This window comes from Myotis myotis, unplaced genomic scaffold, assembly GCF_014108235.1.
Source record: "Myotis myotis isolate mMyoMyo1 unplaced genomic scaffold, mMyoMyo1.p scaffold_m19_p_1, whole genome shotgun sequence".
NCBI classification, from domain to species: domain Eukaryota; kingdom Metazoa; phylum Chordata; class Mammalia; order Chiroptera; family Vespertilionidae; genus Myotis; species Myotis myotis.
This window is the reverse complement of record NW_023416313.1, coordinates 49,370,486-49,386,622: the sequence shown is the minus strand read 5'-3', so window position 1 is coordinate 49,386,622 and position 16,137 is coordinate 49,370,486. Positions and strand designations below refer to the sequence as shown.

The window sequence follows — 16,137 nt, the reverse complement described above, 5'->3', positions numbered from 1 at the left end:
TTAATATCAAAGAGATGATAGAAAATTTAGAAATTCTATCGTTATTGTTTCCACTATTAAAATATTTTCTAAACCTGGCTCACTCTTCTCTGATACTACTTCTTTTTCAAAACAGAAACAGTGTCTTTAGGTAAGTTTCTTAAAAAATCTTTGAACTGCTCAAAAGTAAGAACAGTAGAAAAAGATTCCCCCCACCTTGCCCTGCACCAAAGGTGAGGGCCAGGTACTTGTGAGTTCCAAATGCACTGGTTGTCCTGAGTGAGTTGCAGGCGCTGGCCAGGGGGTCAGGTACTGCCACGAGGACGGAGGACCGTTTCCGGCTTCAGGAGTGAAGATGCTTCTTGCCCACACCCAACAAATGTGGGCACACCCTCCCTGCCCCACCTGCGCTTTTTCTCAGCATCCAGGTGTGAGGTAGCTGCTCCAGGTGTGAGGTAGCTGCTCCAGGTGTGAGGTAGACGTTCCAGGTGTGAGGTAGCTGCTCCAGGTGTGAGGTAGCTGCTCCAGGTGTGAGGTAGCTGTTCCAGGTGTGAGGTAGCTGCTCCAGGTGTGAGGTAGACGTTCCAGGTGTGAGGTAGCTGTTCCAGGTGTGAGGTAGCTGTTCCAGGTGTGAGGTAGACGTTCCAGGTGTGAGGTAGCTGCTCCAGGTGTGAGGTAGCTGCTCCAGGTGTGAGGTAGCTGCTCCAGGTGTGAGGTAGCTGCTCCAGGTGTGAGGTAGACGTTCCAGGTGTGAGGTAGCTGTTCCAGGTGTGAGGTAGCTGTTCCAGGTGTGAGGTAGACGTTCCAGGTGTGAGGTAGCTGCTCCAGGTGTGAGGTAGCTGCTCCAGGTGTGAGGTAGATGTTCCAGGTGTGAGGTAGCTGTTCCAGGTGTGAGGTAGACATTCCAGGTGTGAGGTAGCTGTTCCAGGTGTGAGGTAGCTGCTCCAGGTGTGAGGTAGCTGCTCCAGGTGTGAGGTAGATGTTCCAGGTGTGAGGTAGCTGTTCCAGGTGTGAGGTAGCTGTTCCAGGTGTGAGGTAGATGTTCCAGGTGTGAGGTAGCTGCTCCAGGTGTGAGGTAGCTGCTCCAGGTGTGAGGTAGCTGTTCCAGGTGTGAGGTAGATGTTCCAGGTGTGAGGTAGCTGGTTAGGTGGAAGTCTCTGTGCTGCACCAGGTTCTTTGAGGACAGGAACCAAGTCTTAACATCTCTCCATCTCCAGAGCTTAGGGCAAGCCCTCACACATAATGTTACTAGCTACTTGTTTCCTAAGCTCTTAGTATGTGCCAGGTAGTGTTCTAAATGCGAATTTAGAACAAGCTTATGCGAATTTAATTCTCACCACAATCCTACAAGGAAGGTACATTCTTATCTCCACTTGCCTACAAGGAGGCCCCTCTACCCTCCACAAGCCTACAAGGAAGGTACATTATTGCCCCAGGAAACCGAGGCATGGAAGCAATGAGTAACTTCTCCTTAGTCACAGAGCTGGTAACAGGTGAAACCAGAATGGAATGCAGAGCCTGGCAGTCAGATCTTAACCCACACTTTGCCCACTGTTGCCAGTCACTTCTGAGTGATTCTCAGCAGAGAGCACTGGGTGAATGAAGAACTACAGTGACGGAAGATAAGGATTATATGATAGTACTAGAGGCCCAATGCACGAATTTGTGCACCAGTGGGGTCCTTCGGCCTGGCCTGCGGGATCAGGCTGAAACTGGCTCTCCAACATCCCCTGAGGGGTCCAGGATTGTGAGAGGGCACAGGCCAGGCCGAGGGACCCACCGGTGCATGATTGGGGCTGGGGAGGGACCGTGGGAGGGCTCCAGGGCATGTCTGGCCCATCTCCCTCAGTCCCTATCAGCCAGACCCCAGTAGCAAGCTAACTTACCAGTCAGAGCATCTGCCCCCTGGTGGTCAGTGCACATCATACTGAGCAGTTGGGCAGCCTTAGCGTATCATTAGCATATTATGCTGTGATTGGTTGAATGGCCGACCAGTCGACCGGACACTTAGCATATTAGGTTTTTATTATATAGGACTAGAGGCCCGGTGCACAAAAATTTGTGCACTCGGGTGGGAAGGGGGGTCCCTCAGCCTGGCCTGTGCCCTCTCGCAGTCTGGGACCCCTTGGGAGATAACGACCTGCTGGCTTAGGCCTGCTCCCGGGTGGCAGAGGGCAGGCCCAATCCCTAGGTGCAGCCCCTGGTTGGGCTCAGAGCAGGGCCGATTGGGAAGTTGGGGTGCCGCCCCATCATGCACAGAGCAGGGCAGATTGGGAGGTTGTGATGCCACCCTCAGTCATGCTCAGGGTAGGGCCAATTGGGGGGTTGGGGCACCATCCCCTGTCACACTCAAGGCAGGGTCGATGGGGAGGTTGCGGCGCCACCCCCTGTCACGCACAGAGCAGGGCCAATCAGGGGGTTGGGGTGCTGCCCCTGTCACGCACAGAGCAGGGCCAATCAGGGGGTTGGGGCACTGCCCCCTGTCAGGCACAGAGCAGGGCCCATCAGGGGGTTGGGGCACCACCCTCTATCACCCACAGAGCAGGGCCCATCAGGGGTTTGGGGTGCTGCCACTGTCACACTCAGGGCAGGGCCGATGGGGAGGTTATGGCTCTACCCCATCACACACAGAGCAGGGCCCGTGGGGGGGGGGTTGGGGAGCTCCCCCCTATCAGGCACAGAGCAGGGCTGCTCAGGGGGTTGGGGCCCTGCCCCCTGTCACACACAGAGCCGCAGGGCGATCAGGGGGTTTGGGCGCTGCCCCCTGTCACGCTGATCCCGGTGCCGGGAGGCATATTACCCTTTTACTATATAGGGTAGAGGCCTGGTGCATGGGTGAGGCCGGCTGGTTTGCCCTGAAGGGTGTCCTGGATCAGGGTGTTGGTCCCCACTGGGGTGCCTGGCCAGTCTGGGTGAGGGGCTGAGGGCTGTTTTCAGGCTGGGAGTGACTGAAGTTCCCAACCGCTCCTTTTTTTCTTTTTCTTTTTTTTATTCTGGGCCAGCTTTACCTTGAGGCTTGGCTCCAGCTCTTAGGCCTCCGTGCAGCTGAAAGTAGGTTTCTGGCCTTTGCTTACAATGTTGCGAATCTGCTGGCTGAAGTCCGGCGGTATTTTTTACAATGTTTCTTAAACTGCCCACTCAGAGGCCTGCAGCCGCAGGCGGGGGACATTGGTTTCCTCCGTCACTGAGGCAAGCAAGCCTCATGTTAGTTTCAAGCTGCCTGGCTGCCGGCCGCCATCTTGGCTGACAGTTAATTTGCATATCTCGCTGATTAGCCAATGAAAAGGGTAGCGGTTGTACGCCAATTACCATGTTTCTCTTTTATTAGTGTAGATTGTATATACCTAACTTATCCAAAATCTCCAATGTATTGCATAGTTAGACGTTAATTTTCCAACTAATTAACATGATTACTCAGGCTATGGTTTTCCTTCTGGGCTGATGAGACCTTACTGAAACATTCAGGAGTTTTAAAAATAATTTTTTTATTTAAAAAAGTTAAAGAACTTTAAAAAAATGATTTAAAATGAAATATCTCTAACATCACCCAGGTCTTTTCCTGCCTGATGGAGTGTAACCCAACCTTTTCTTAGTGACTGGGGCCACCAGGGTGAATAACAAATATTAAGCTGTCATCTGAGCCTGGGGTGTCCTGGGCCTTCAACACTAGGATATTGGCATCTGCTAAGTACCAGGGACCATACCAGGCACTTTGAAATATGGTCTCTTAATTAATTGTCTAGGCCAGGGGTCCTCAAACTTTTTAAACAGGGGGCCAGTTCACTGTCCCTCAGACCGTTGGCGGGCCGGACTATAGTTTAAAAAAAAACTATGAACATATTCCTATGCACACTGCACATATCTTATTTTGAAGTAAAAAAACAAAACGAGAACAAATACAATATTTGTATTTGCATGTGGCCCGCGGGCCGTAGTTTGAGGACCCCTGGTCTAGGCCAAAGATTTGCTTTGCCTTAAAAAAAAAAACCAAAAATGCTTTTGTTTCTATTTCTAGAAGCTTCTTTGGTCTTGGCAGACACTGTCAAGCAGTGATTGTTCACTTCTTGCTCTCAGTCTGCTGTTCCCTAGGAGGCCGCCCTGCTCTGGTGGACTCTGGCTGGCCAGCTGGGTACCCAGACTTGCCGGCACTGTGGCCTCCCGAGGGGGCCGCGGTGACGGGAGTGCTTGGGTTTCCTCGGACGGTGCTCCTCGGACTACATGACTACCTGTTGTTCTGAGAGGGAGGCCCCTCGCCACCTCTCTCCTTGGCTTCCTCGGCCTCTGCCGAGCGGGGGCCACCTCTGACCGCCGGGCACCGTCTCCTTCGGTTAGACCCCTCTGCAAAAGCCGAGAGTCAGGCATGCCTTAGGTGGCTGGAGGTTGAGGGGAAGTCATGTGGTTAGTTGTGAGTGACCTGTCATGTTCCCTTGGTGCCTGCCAAGTGAATTCAATCTTTTTGTGGTTTGGGAATCCATGGCTTTGACTTTTTAAAATGTACTGAGAAACCCAGTGAATGACAGCAAGGCTTACAGTGACTGGAGCCCCCACGCTCAGGTTCCCTTTAAAACATCAGGTTCTTACAGGGTGAGCTGTAAAGAAAACCTTTCAAAGTCCCCCCAGAGTCAGTGCACATAAATAAACAAATGATGCAGGCTCTAGGGTTGGAATTGCTCAGGCCATTAGGTTCATGACCCAGGGCTCAGTGAAAAAAAAATAAAGGCTTTAGCAAGGTCATCAGTTTTCGTCATTAGTTAGAAAACTCGGCAGAGTTGATCCCTGGGGTTTTGGCCGGCCGGACGGTGAATCCCAGCTCTTTGCTCCCTGGCCTGGCTTTCTTTGTGTGCAAACTGGTGTTCATCCTGGGGCTATTTTTTCTACTTCTAGTTTCTTAGTGGTCAGCCAGGCCAGTGTGGGGTCCTGGGCCCTGGTTATAAGTGGTTGAGAAGTCCTTCCCTCTTCCCCTTGGCTGCAGGGAGGCTCTGGGATGGGAAGGAGTGGAGAGGAATCCCCTCTGCAGGCACCAGCCTTGGCAGAGGCAGCGATTTGCCTTTGAAATTTCCTCTTCGCCTCCAGTTGCTAACCAGTCCCTTTGCATTAACTTCTCTGTAGAGTCAAGGAAACCTGGGATGCGAAGTCAGGGGACCAGGATTCTCAGCCTTGTTCTGCCACCTCCTGGTTAATCCTGGGCTAGTTACTTTATCCCAATCTCCCTTTTCTCATCTACAGAAAGACTGGGTTATGCTTTCTCTGGGAGGGGGCTTTGGTTGCAAGCGAGAGAAACTGACTCTGGCCAATTTAACTAAAAGGAGAACTTATTTGAAGGCTCTGTAAAGTGGGTTACAGTTTCCCCGCTGTGGCTGGGGAGAAAGGCAGGGTCCAGGGCAGCTTTAAAGACCCGAATCTCTGGAGCACAAGGACCTTCGCTCATGTGCGCCCCCTGAGGAAGCCGGTATTAAGACCGTGTTTTCCATCTGGAGGTTCTGGGCTCAGGAGTCAGAGGCCAAAGGGAAAAGAATTGGTTGAGCTCGGGTCCCACACCGCCGCCCAGTGCAGGAGAGGAAAGAAAATCAGGGTCTGGCCAGAAAAAAAAAAAAAAAAAAAAGGGCAGTGAATGTCTAGCAATCAAAATCCCACTTAGCTACCCCCTAAGTGCAAATTGCACAAGTGTTTTAACAGGACGGCCTCTATCAGATTTTGTATGTATTCCTCGTGAATATATTTTGGGAACAAACCATAACTCAGAGTTCATTGGCTTTGATGCCCTCGTCAAGGTGACCCTGACCACTGCGTTTTCCAATTTGTGGAAGAAAAGAATGGAAATGACAGATTTTTGAGAAGACTTGATCCTGGGCCTCACTTCCTCACTTTATAAAACTGGAGCTTTCATCTCCAGTTTTCACGGTGTCAGTACTGCCATGCAGTCTCTCTCTGTAATGGTTATACTGGAAATAGCTTTGATACTGAAAGAAGGGGGACATACTATGTTTTAAAGTTGTGACTGTTTTCAAACAAAATCTATTTCTTTCTTTTAGGGAAATCAGAAACAAAGCAGATATTCAATTTGGCGAAAATGGAACAACCATATCTGCTGTTAGCAACAAGGCCTATGTTTTTGTACAAAACCTATCTGTTGGAGATGCTAAAAGTGACTTAATTAGGACACTTAATATTCCTGCAGTGGTAAGTTAGCATTTTAAGTACCATTATTATGGATTTTAGAAGAAAGGTAAAAGCTAACTTAGGCTATTAAGGCTTTATGTTAAGGAGCTAAGTTATGTTAAAAAATATATACATATATAAAAAGAAAAATCTGTTTCCCTTGCCCTTCTTTAAAGTTTATCTTAGACAGTTTTCTGAGGTCTTTCAAACAAGGTCTTTTCAAATAGTGACGGAAGGCAAATTTTAGGATTCCTTTCACAATTTCTTGCTGTGTGTTCAGGATCAGCACTTATATAATTATGTCTCTAGGGTTTTTTTTAAAGTAGCTAATAATTTTTTTAAATGTATTTATTGATTTCAGAGAGAGGAAGGGAGAGAAAGAGATAGAAACATCAGTGAGAGAGAATCATTGATTGGCTGCCTCCTGCATGCCCCCTACTGGGGATTGAGCCTGCAACCGGGGCATGTGCCCTGACCTGGAATCAAACTGTGACCTCTTGGTTCACAGGTTGATGCTCAACCACTGAGCCATACCTGCCGGGCGAGTAGCTAATAATATTCAAAATATTTATTTGCCCCTTGTTTTGGTTCAGAAACTCTAGCCATAGAATTTGCATACCACTTCTTAATTTAGATTTCTGCCTAGGATTTTTAAGTTCTCAAAATACCTATTGGCTGTTTTTCCCCATTCCAAATAATAGGGACTGGGCTGTTGATTACAGCCTGGAGTGATTTCAATGGGCTCTGATTATAATGGCAATTCCATCTCATAACAATACAGTTGACATCCAGGAAACGATCCTGTTCACCACCAACCCCCTCTGAGGCTCCCACACTAACTTCTAGGTGACCACTCATGGTGGACACAGGGCCTAGAAAACTGCCTCCCAGATCTGGCCCTGCCCTGCCCCTAGTGGAGTTTATAATGAGGGCCCCAGCCGCTGTGCCCGAGCAGGAGGAAGATGGCGCCACCTTGTGGCCAAAGATGCCAATGTATTTACAGGAGCTTTTCCCTTTCCTCCCACTGTGTGGGGATAACAGGGTGGCCATGGGGATGTTGAGATCACAGTTAGAAATGTTAACCCTGAGAAAGGGTAGTAACTGAGGAGTTTTATTCTTGTACACAGAGCCAGAGAGGAGCCCATTGGCTAATTTTCCAGCTATTTAATTCCAACCTTTAAGTTTCCAGCTCCCTTTGCTGAAGGCTCAGTAGGAGAGTGGGTGGGTATGCTGTTCTCTGAATTTGCCTGTGCTTCTCAGACTGCCATGGAATGGGCGCAGGAAGGCATCATCCAGAGGATCATCCACGCCCTGATAAAGGCCTACCAGCAGAAGTTCTTTGTGACGCACACGGTCCACGATTTGCTCTGGGGCTACAAAGATGAGCTCATGTCCCTCATCCACCCTTTCAAACCTGAAGTCCCTCCCTATTTTGGCTTGTACTATGGGGTAAGTGGAATTTTTTTCTGAGCCTCTTTGTTCAGCTGAGGGGGTACCCCAAGCCAGATTTCATCCTCACTCTGAGTTTCTCCTAAGAGACCAAAATTGCCCGGAATTCTAGATGTCTTGTACAGTATGTAAAAAATAAGAATGTGTTTTAGTCAGGGCGGGGGCAGAGGGAGGGGGGAGTGCTGACTGTGAATGAGTGTAACTATGAAAATATAGGGTGTCCCTCCCAAAATGTATGCACACTTTGAATAATTATTAATTCCAATATTTCTTTCTTTTTAGATTTAACCCATTGGAATTAATAATTATTCAAAGTGTGTATGCATTTTTTGGGACACCCTGTACATAGTGTGGCTGAGCCATCAATCAGGTGCAATCGTTTAACCCATCATACAATTCAGTGTTCAATGCCAAGTCTCATTTTGATGGTTTGGGCCTCTACAAGCCCTCTACCATCACCCAGATTCCGTGGATTTCCCACATTCAGAAAAACACACACACACAAAAACAACTTAGAATCAGAGGGCCTAGATTTGCATTTTGACTTCTTCGTTTAATAGGTATGGGACTTTTCTGAGCCTCAGTTTCATCATTCCTAACTTGAGACTAGCCGTACCCACACTTCAAAGGTTGGTTTAAAATGGCTTAGTAAGAAGTCCATAAAAGTGCTTTTCAAACTATGAGTTCATTGCAATACATACTTCAGGAATCATTATTTATTTATTTGTCAATCCTCACCTTAGGATATTTTTTCCATTGCTTTTTTAGAGAGAGAGGAAGAGAGGCAGGAAGGGGAGAGAGAGAAAGAAACATCGATGTGAGACACATCGACTGGTTGCCTCCCGCATGCACCCTGACTGGGGTTGAAGGGGAGGGCTGGAAATGAACAGCAACCCAGGTACGTGCTCTTGACCAGGAATCGAACCTGTGACCATTCGGTGTGTGGGCCAACACTCTAACCACTGAACACACCAGCCACGGCAGGAACCATTATTCTTTTTCCCCTTCATGACTGGCTCAAAAAAATGACCCTGAATTAATATGAATGACTGGTATATGTTTTTGTTCTGGAGCCAAATAAACTCTCTGTAGTGTTGTTGGGGAAAAAAAGAAAAAGAAAAGAAGAAAAAAAGACAGTTTTTCATCTGCTCTGGCCAAATACTGACTCTTTAGCCAAAAGCACAAAAGTTCATTCAGTGACCTGGATAATCTGTGAAGTTCTGCATCTGCCCAGTCCTGGCCTCAAGCCTTTCCTCAATCCCAGGGTTTCTGCCAACATTTGCCTCTGATACCCTAGGCCAGTGATGGCGAACCTATGACACGCGTGTCAGAGGTGACACGCGAACTCATTTTTTTGGTTGATTTTTCTTTATTAAATGGCATTTAAATATATAAAATAAATATCAAAAATATAAGTCTTTGTTTTACTATGGTTGCAAATATCAAAATTTTCTATATGTGACACGGCACCAGAGTTAAGTTAGGGTTTTTCAAAATGCGGACACGCCGAGCTCAAAAGGTTCGCCATCACTGCCCTAGGCCTGTATGTCTGTTCACCTGCTCACCCTTAGTTAACACCATCACTTTTCCTTCAAAGACTTTAATGCGGAAACAACAAACAATTAGTGGGGGGAGGTCCGGGAAGGGGGCGGGGTGTGAGAATGAATAGGATAAGGTGAATTCGCAGAGCTCCTGAGAAACAGGGAAATGCTTAACTATCAGATACTCTTGTTTGCTTATTGCAAGGCCAATCAGCATCTCTGTACCTGCTGATTTTAGGGTACCTCTGTTCTTCTTGATATAAGAGAGTTCAGGCACCTCCCACTGAGTGTGTACTCTCTGATGCACAAAATTCTAGTTGCTGGAAAGTATCTTTGAGAAGTCAGGCAGCCTAGCCAGTTCCACCGGGAGGATGGATGTTGCTGTGGCATGCTGGTGGCATGAATGCTGTAGTGATATCCTCAGACCATTTCTCCTGCAGTCATGTGTTCCTGACATCCAACTCACCCCCCTACCACAGTAACACAAAACCTAGCTGTCCTTGCTTGTCCTCAGATAAAAGTCCTAGTGAGAGGCAGGGAAGCATCACATGCACTGTGTGATTCTTGGGCAGATAACAGCTGGGGAGAACCCTTGGTGAGTTACTCTGAAACATTTGACCACTTAACCACTTAGCCACATCTGAGTTAGGTGGAGGAGTTCAAGGCGCAACATACATGCATTTTTTAAATTGGTAGTTCAGCATTTTTTGTACATGGGGCGTTGGAATTTTCAACCAAGTTATAATGTTCACACCGCTGCTCTTAAAGAAGAGTCCCGCCTCATTTCTTAAAGTCACGTAAAATTTCATATATGGAACATGACATGGCCCGGATGTGTATGGACCATGTTGATATATTAACGTATTTGGCAAAATACAGTTTAGTGACAAAAAAGACCCCAAGTAGGCAAAACAAAACAAAACAAAAAAACATGAAAGGAGAATTCACAAAGGGTGTGCATGCTTTCTAAGGTATATAGCTGAAGGATAGGAAAAAAGAGTTCAACTTCAGTGAATACAGAAATGCAGAAAGAAGCAAGAGACCGTGTGTGTGGGGTGTGGGGGTTGGGGGGGCGGGGGAGTTGTTCCTCCAGTTAGCAAAGTTTAACCAAAGCCATTTGGGGAACTAAATTGATTTATACTGCTACTTCCACCACTTTCCAGCTGGGTGACCTTGAGCAACTTGATAATATGTATCAAAAGGCTTAAAAATGGTCCTGTTCTTTTATCTAGTAATTTCACTTTTAGCGGTCTGTTTAGAAAACTAAAGTACTGAAAATTTTGTTAGGCATAAATATATTCATACGACATTATTTATAGTAGCGAAAAACCTCAAAACTAAATATCCAGTACTAGGAGAGTGGTTAAGTAAATTATTTTCACAAAATGTCATGGAGTCATTAAATTATATCTCTAAAGAATTTTGATAACATGGGAAATAAGTTTTATGCTTAAGTAAAAAATATGCATGTGTATATGTACAATTGTAGATATGTATAAAATTGTGTAAATATAAATGTACATATTACATATATTATATATAAATATATCTTAGTTCTATAAACATATCTTGTGTAGAAAAAAGACTGAAAACAGGCCAAATACTAATTGCAGTTCCTATTAATTGAGAGGATGATGAATAATTGGTATATTTTTATACATCATTCTGTATTTCCTAATAAGAATTATTACTTTTATAACCAGAATATTCTATTATGTTTATAATCAGAACAAAACCCCATTTTAAAAAGAAAGCAGGACACGAGTACTAGGCCTCAATTTATTAACCCCAACACCATCTGTGTTAAGACCCTAAAAATATATCTACGACAAAACTTGAAACATAGCTTAGGGCAATGGAAATAGAATAGTCTGGTTATTTTATTATTCTTGGTATACAATAAAGTGTCTGCCACATAATAAGCATTTAATAGTAAAAATTTAAAAGAACAAAACAATCATAATAATAATTTTAGGAGATGTGCACCATGAGGGCAGCAACTTCTGTGTTTTTTTCACTGATCCAACTCAAGCGCCTAGAATACTTCTACCATTTAAAGTGTACAATTTAGTGGTTATTAATATATTCACAAGATTTTGCCATCATCACCACTTTCTAATTCTAGAACATTTTTATCATCCTCTCCACAAAAACCACATTCCCATTGGCAGTCACTTCCACTTCCCCTCCTACTAGCCCCTAGCAACCACTTTCTGTCTTTCTGGATTTGCCTACGAATCCATAGATTTTTTTTTTTAGACGTTCAATGGTTGGCATCGTTTCTTGTTTCCTTTTTTGATTTTGTAAAGAAAAATAAGGTTTTGTGGGGTTTGTTTTTGAAACAAAACATAAGCCCCCTCCCTGCCCAGCCTGCCTCCTGCCCCTGTGAGGTGCTGGATCGCCTGGTCCTGAGTGAAGGGCAGGCTGGCCTGGGCCACAGAGGAGAGGAGAGGAGAGGAGAGGAGAGGAGAGGAGAGGAGAGGAGAGGAGAGGAGAGGAGAGGAGAGGAGAGGAGAGGAGAGGAGAGGAGAGGAGAGGAGAGGAGGTTCTTTGTGTGGGAGCCTCCTCAGAGCCAGAGAGGAAGGGGATTTGGGACTGCAGTGTGGCTTTATTAGGCAAAAAATAAAATAAAAATCTTGACACTCATGTGCACTATACAAATGGAGGCCAAGGGGCACCACTTCTGAGTTGGAACCATCTCTGGCAGTTAGACATTCATATGCAGGTTGGACATTCATATAAATGGAATCATACAATATAGGATCTTTGCTCTGGCTTCTTTTATTTAGTACTAGAGGCCCGGTGCACAAAAATTTGTGCACTCAGGGGGGTCCTTCAGCCCGGCCTATGCCCTCTTGCAGTCTGGGACCCCTCGGAGGATGTCCACCTGCTGGCTTAGGCCCGCTCCCTGGGGGATCCAGCCCAAGCTGGCAGTCAGACATCCCTCTGGCAGCCCGGCAGCCCTTGGGGGATGTCCACTTACCAGCAGGGAGCAGGCCTAAGCTGCAGTCGGACATCCTTGGCACTGCTGAGGAGGTAGGAGAGGCTCCCGCTACCACCGCTGTGCTGGCAGCCGTCAGCCTGTCTTGTGGCTGAGCAGAGCTCCCCCTGTGGGAGAGCACTGACCACCAGGGGACAGCTCCTGCATTGAGCATCTGCGCCCTGGTGGTCAGTGTGTGTCATCGTGACCAGTCATTCCCAGTCGTTCTGCTGTTAGGGTCAGTTTGCATATTACCCTTTTATTATATAGGATAGAGGCCTGGTGCACGGGTGGGGGCTGGCTGGTTTGCCCTGAAGGGTGTCCTGGATCAGGGTGGGGGTCCCGCTGGGGTGCCTGGCCAGCCTGGGTGAGGGGCTGATGGGTGTTTGCAGGCTGGTCACACCCCCTTCAGGGTGGGGGTCTCCACTGGGGTGCCTGGCCAGCCTGGGTGAGGGGCTGATGGGTGTTTCCAGGCTGGTCACACCCCCTTCAGGGTGGGGGTCCCCTCTGGGGTACCTGGCCAGCCTGGGTAAGGGGCTGAGGGCCGTTTTCAGGCTGGCCAGGCCCCCCGGTGACAGAAGCTCCCAGCCTCTCCTTTTTTTTTTTCATTCTGGGATTTATTTACCTTCTATAATTGAAACTTTGTAGCCTTGAGTGGAGCTCAGAGCCAGCCAGGGCGGGCAGGAAGCTTGGCTTCCTCCATCGCCAGGGGCAACCCAAGCTTCCTGCTTGCTCCAGCTCCATGGCCACGGCCGGCTGAAAGCAGGTATCTGGGGTTTATTTATCTTCTATAATTGAAACTTTGTTGCCTTGAGTGGAGCTCAGAGCCGGCTGCAGCAGGCGGGAAGCTTGCCTTCCTCCATCACTGGGCAACCAAGCCTCCGGCTCGCTCCAGCTCCGTGGCTGCTGGCCGCCATCTTGGTTGGGTTAATTTGCATATAGTCGCTCTGATTGGCTGGTGGGCTTGGCTTAAGGCATAGCAAAGGTATGGTCAATTTGCATGTTTGTCTTTTATTTGTGTAGATAAAGTTTACAAGGTCCATCCATGTTGTAACATGTATCAGCACTTCATTCATTTTTATGGCCAAGTAATATTCTATTGTATGGATATACCACACTTTGTTTATCCATTCAGCAGTTAATGGATATTTGGGTTATTTTTACTTTTTGGCTATTGTGAATTATGCTGCTATGAACATTTGTATACAAGTTTTTTATGAACATTGAATATGTACCTTGGGTATATACACAGGAGTGGGATTTGGGGGGTCGTATAGTAATTCTGTGTTCGGTAGTTCCTCACTCTATTCTCTAGTTCTGGTTCAGTCTCATGTAGCAGTTTAGGCTCAACTAGGGCAGTTTCATGAAGATTAAATTTGTTAGTTACTGTATCAGTCAGGGTTCTCCAGAGAAAGAGAATCAAAGGGAGATACATACTTATTTCTATATCTATATTTAAAGAGATTTATTAATCCTCACCTAAGGATATTTTCCCACTGATTTTTAGAGAGAGTGGAAGGGAGAGGTACATGCCCTTGACGCGGAATTGAACCTGTAACCGTTCATCTAGACTAGTGTTTAACCAAACAGCTGGGCACCATAGTCCATCCAAGTTAACACAAAGTTAACCATCACGTTACTTTAAATGATCATATTCACTTATTTTCAGAAAAATGGGACTAATGATGGAGACTATGTTTTTCTAACTGGAGAAGACAATTACCTTAACTTTTCAAAGATTGTGGAGTGGAATGGAAAAACGTAAGTCTAATGATTCATCAGTGTAATTATTTTTCAATTTTTATTTAAACTGAATGTCCACTTCCATATTATTTCAAAAAAAAAATATTTTAACACTGTCATTTTGGGTATGAAAAACCTATAAGTATGTAAAATATACTTACAATTATTATTTTAAAAATCAAGATTGGGATAATGCGCTTGACAAATTGAATGTTGATGGTTGAAGTTCACTCTTCCACTTGGGAGTCATGTGCAGCTGCAGCACCAATACTTTTCAAACCACTACTTGTTTTGTGGGAATGGAAGACATTCTCTTTTTAATTTAATTTAATGATTGTGGATTGTTTGTGTTATTTTTTTAAATTTTTATTAATTTTTAAAATCCTCACCTGAGGATATATTTATTGGTTTTAGAGAGAGAAGAATGGGGAGGAAAGGAGCGGGAAGGAAGGAGGGAGGGGGAGAGAGAAAGCGAGAAAGAGAGAGAGAGAGAGAGAGAGAGAGAGAGAGAGAGAGAGAGATCCATGGGAGAGAAACACAATAGGTTGCCTCCTGTACCCGCCCTGAATGGGGAGGGAATCCACAACCTAGGCCTGTGCCCTGACCAGGAGTCAGACCCACCACCTTTTGGCATACGGGACAGTGCTCCCACCAACTGAGCCATGCGACCGGGCCTGGGCTATTGTTTTAAAGATGGGATCCATTTGAGTTCAGGATGATAGTATTTCAAAAGGATGTTTATTTTAATATTTGTAACATAAATTACTTCCAAAAAGGGGCTAAAGCTACCTATAAAACAAGACAATTGTTTAAAGTTAGAGAAATTAGAAACCTTTGAAAGAAAACAAGGCAATTCTTCAGGGACTGAGGTAAGAGGGTTTCTGTTCTTGAACTTTAAATTTATTTCTAAGCTTCCCAGAAATACAGGCAAAAAAAAATGGTGTGGAATATAGGAAAACTCTCGGTAGTATCTTCATAACTTTTCTGTAAATATCAAACTGTTTTTAAATAAAAGTTAATTTAAATTTATTTATTTATTTTTTTAATATATTTTTATTGATTAAGATATTACATATGTGTCCTTGTCCCCACGTTACCCTCTACCCCCCACGCCCCCCACCCCCGCTCATGCCCTCACCCCCCCGTTGTCCATGTCCATTGGTTAGGCCTATATGCTTGCATATAAGTCCTTTGGTTGATCTTTCCCCCTTACCCCCACCCTCCCCTACCTTCCCTCCAAGTCCCGACAGTCCAATCAATGCCTCTCCGTCTCTGGATCAGTCCTTGTTCATCAGCTTATGTTGTTCATTATATTCCACAAATGAGTGAGATCCTGTGGTATTTATCTGCTCTCAAGTTCCATCCATGCTGTGGCAAATGGTAAGAGTTCCTTTTTCTTCTTCCTCTTCTTAAAGAATACCTTTCAGCATTTCATATAATGCTGGTTTGGTGGTGATGAACTCCTTTAGCTTTTTCTTATCCGTGAAGCTCTTTATCTGACCTTCTATTCTGAATGATAGCTTTGCTGGATAAAGTAATCTTGGTTGCAGGTTCTTGCTATTCATCACTTTGAATATTTCTTGCCACTCTCTTCTGGCCTGCATGGTTTCTGTTGAGAAATCAGCTGACAGTCGTATGGGTACTCCCTTGTAGGTAACTGACTGTCTTTCTCTTGCTGCTTTTAAGATTCTCTCTTTATCTTTTGCTCTTGGCATTTTAATTATGATGTATCTTGGTGTGGTCCTCCTTGGATTCCTTTTGTTTGGGGTTCTCTGCGCTTCCTGGACTTGTAAGTCCATTTCTTTCACCAGGTAGGGGAAGTTTTCTGTCATTATTTCTTCAAAAAGGTTTTCAATATCTTGCCCTCTCTCTCCTTCTGGTACCCCTATAATTCTGATGTTGGTACGCTTGAAGTTGTCCCAGAGGTTCCTTACACTATCTTCATATTTTTGGAATCTCTTTTCTTTTTTCTTTTTCGGTTGGGTATTTTTTGTTTCTTTGTATTTCAAATCTTTGACTTCATTCTTGGGATCCTCTTTTCTGCTGCTGGATCTCTGTAAATTATTCTTTATTTCAGTCAGTGTATGCTTAATTTCTAGTTGGTCCTTTTTCATGTCCTCCATGGTCTCCCTATACTTATTGAGGGATTCATTAAATTTATCGGCGGTTTCCATAAAATTCTTGAAAAACCTTATAACCGTGGCCTTAAACTCTATATCCAATCGTTTGCTTTCCTCCATTTCTGCCATTTGTGACCTGTTTCTTGGTCTCCGCATTTTGGTTGCT

The 16,137-nt window shown here is 45.5% G+C and overlaps 1 protein-coding gene across 2 annotated transcripts in view; it reads left to right on the top strand.

Moving 5' to 3' along the window:
• Positions 1-16,137, top strand: part of SCARB2 (scavenger receptor class B member 2) — a 62,726-nt gene that overhangs the window by 26,604 nt on the left and 19,985 nt on the right. For both annotated transcript variants that reach the window (XM_036337008.1, XM_036336999.1), the window contains exons 3-5: positions 6,012-6,159; positions 7,399-7,587; positions 13,778-13,869. In XM_036337008.1, the coding sequence (XP_036192901.1) occupies positions 6,012-6,159; positions 7,399-7,587; positions 13,778-13,869 (429 nt within the window). The remainder of the gene's footprint in view (positions 1-6,011; positions 6,160-7,398; positions 7,588-13,777; positions 13,870-16,137) is intronic.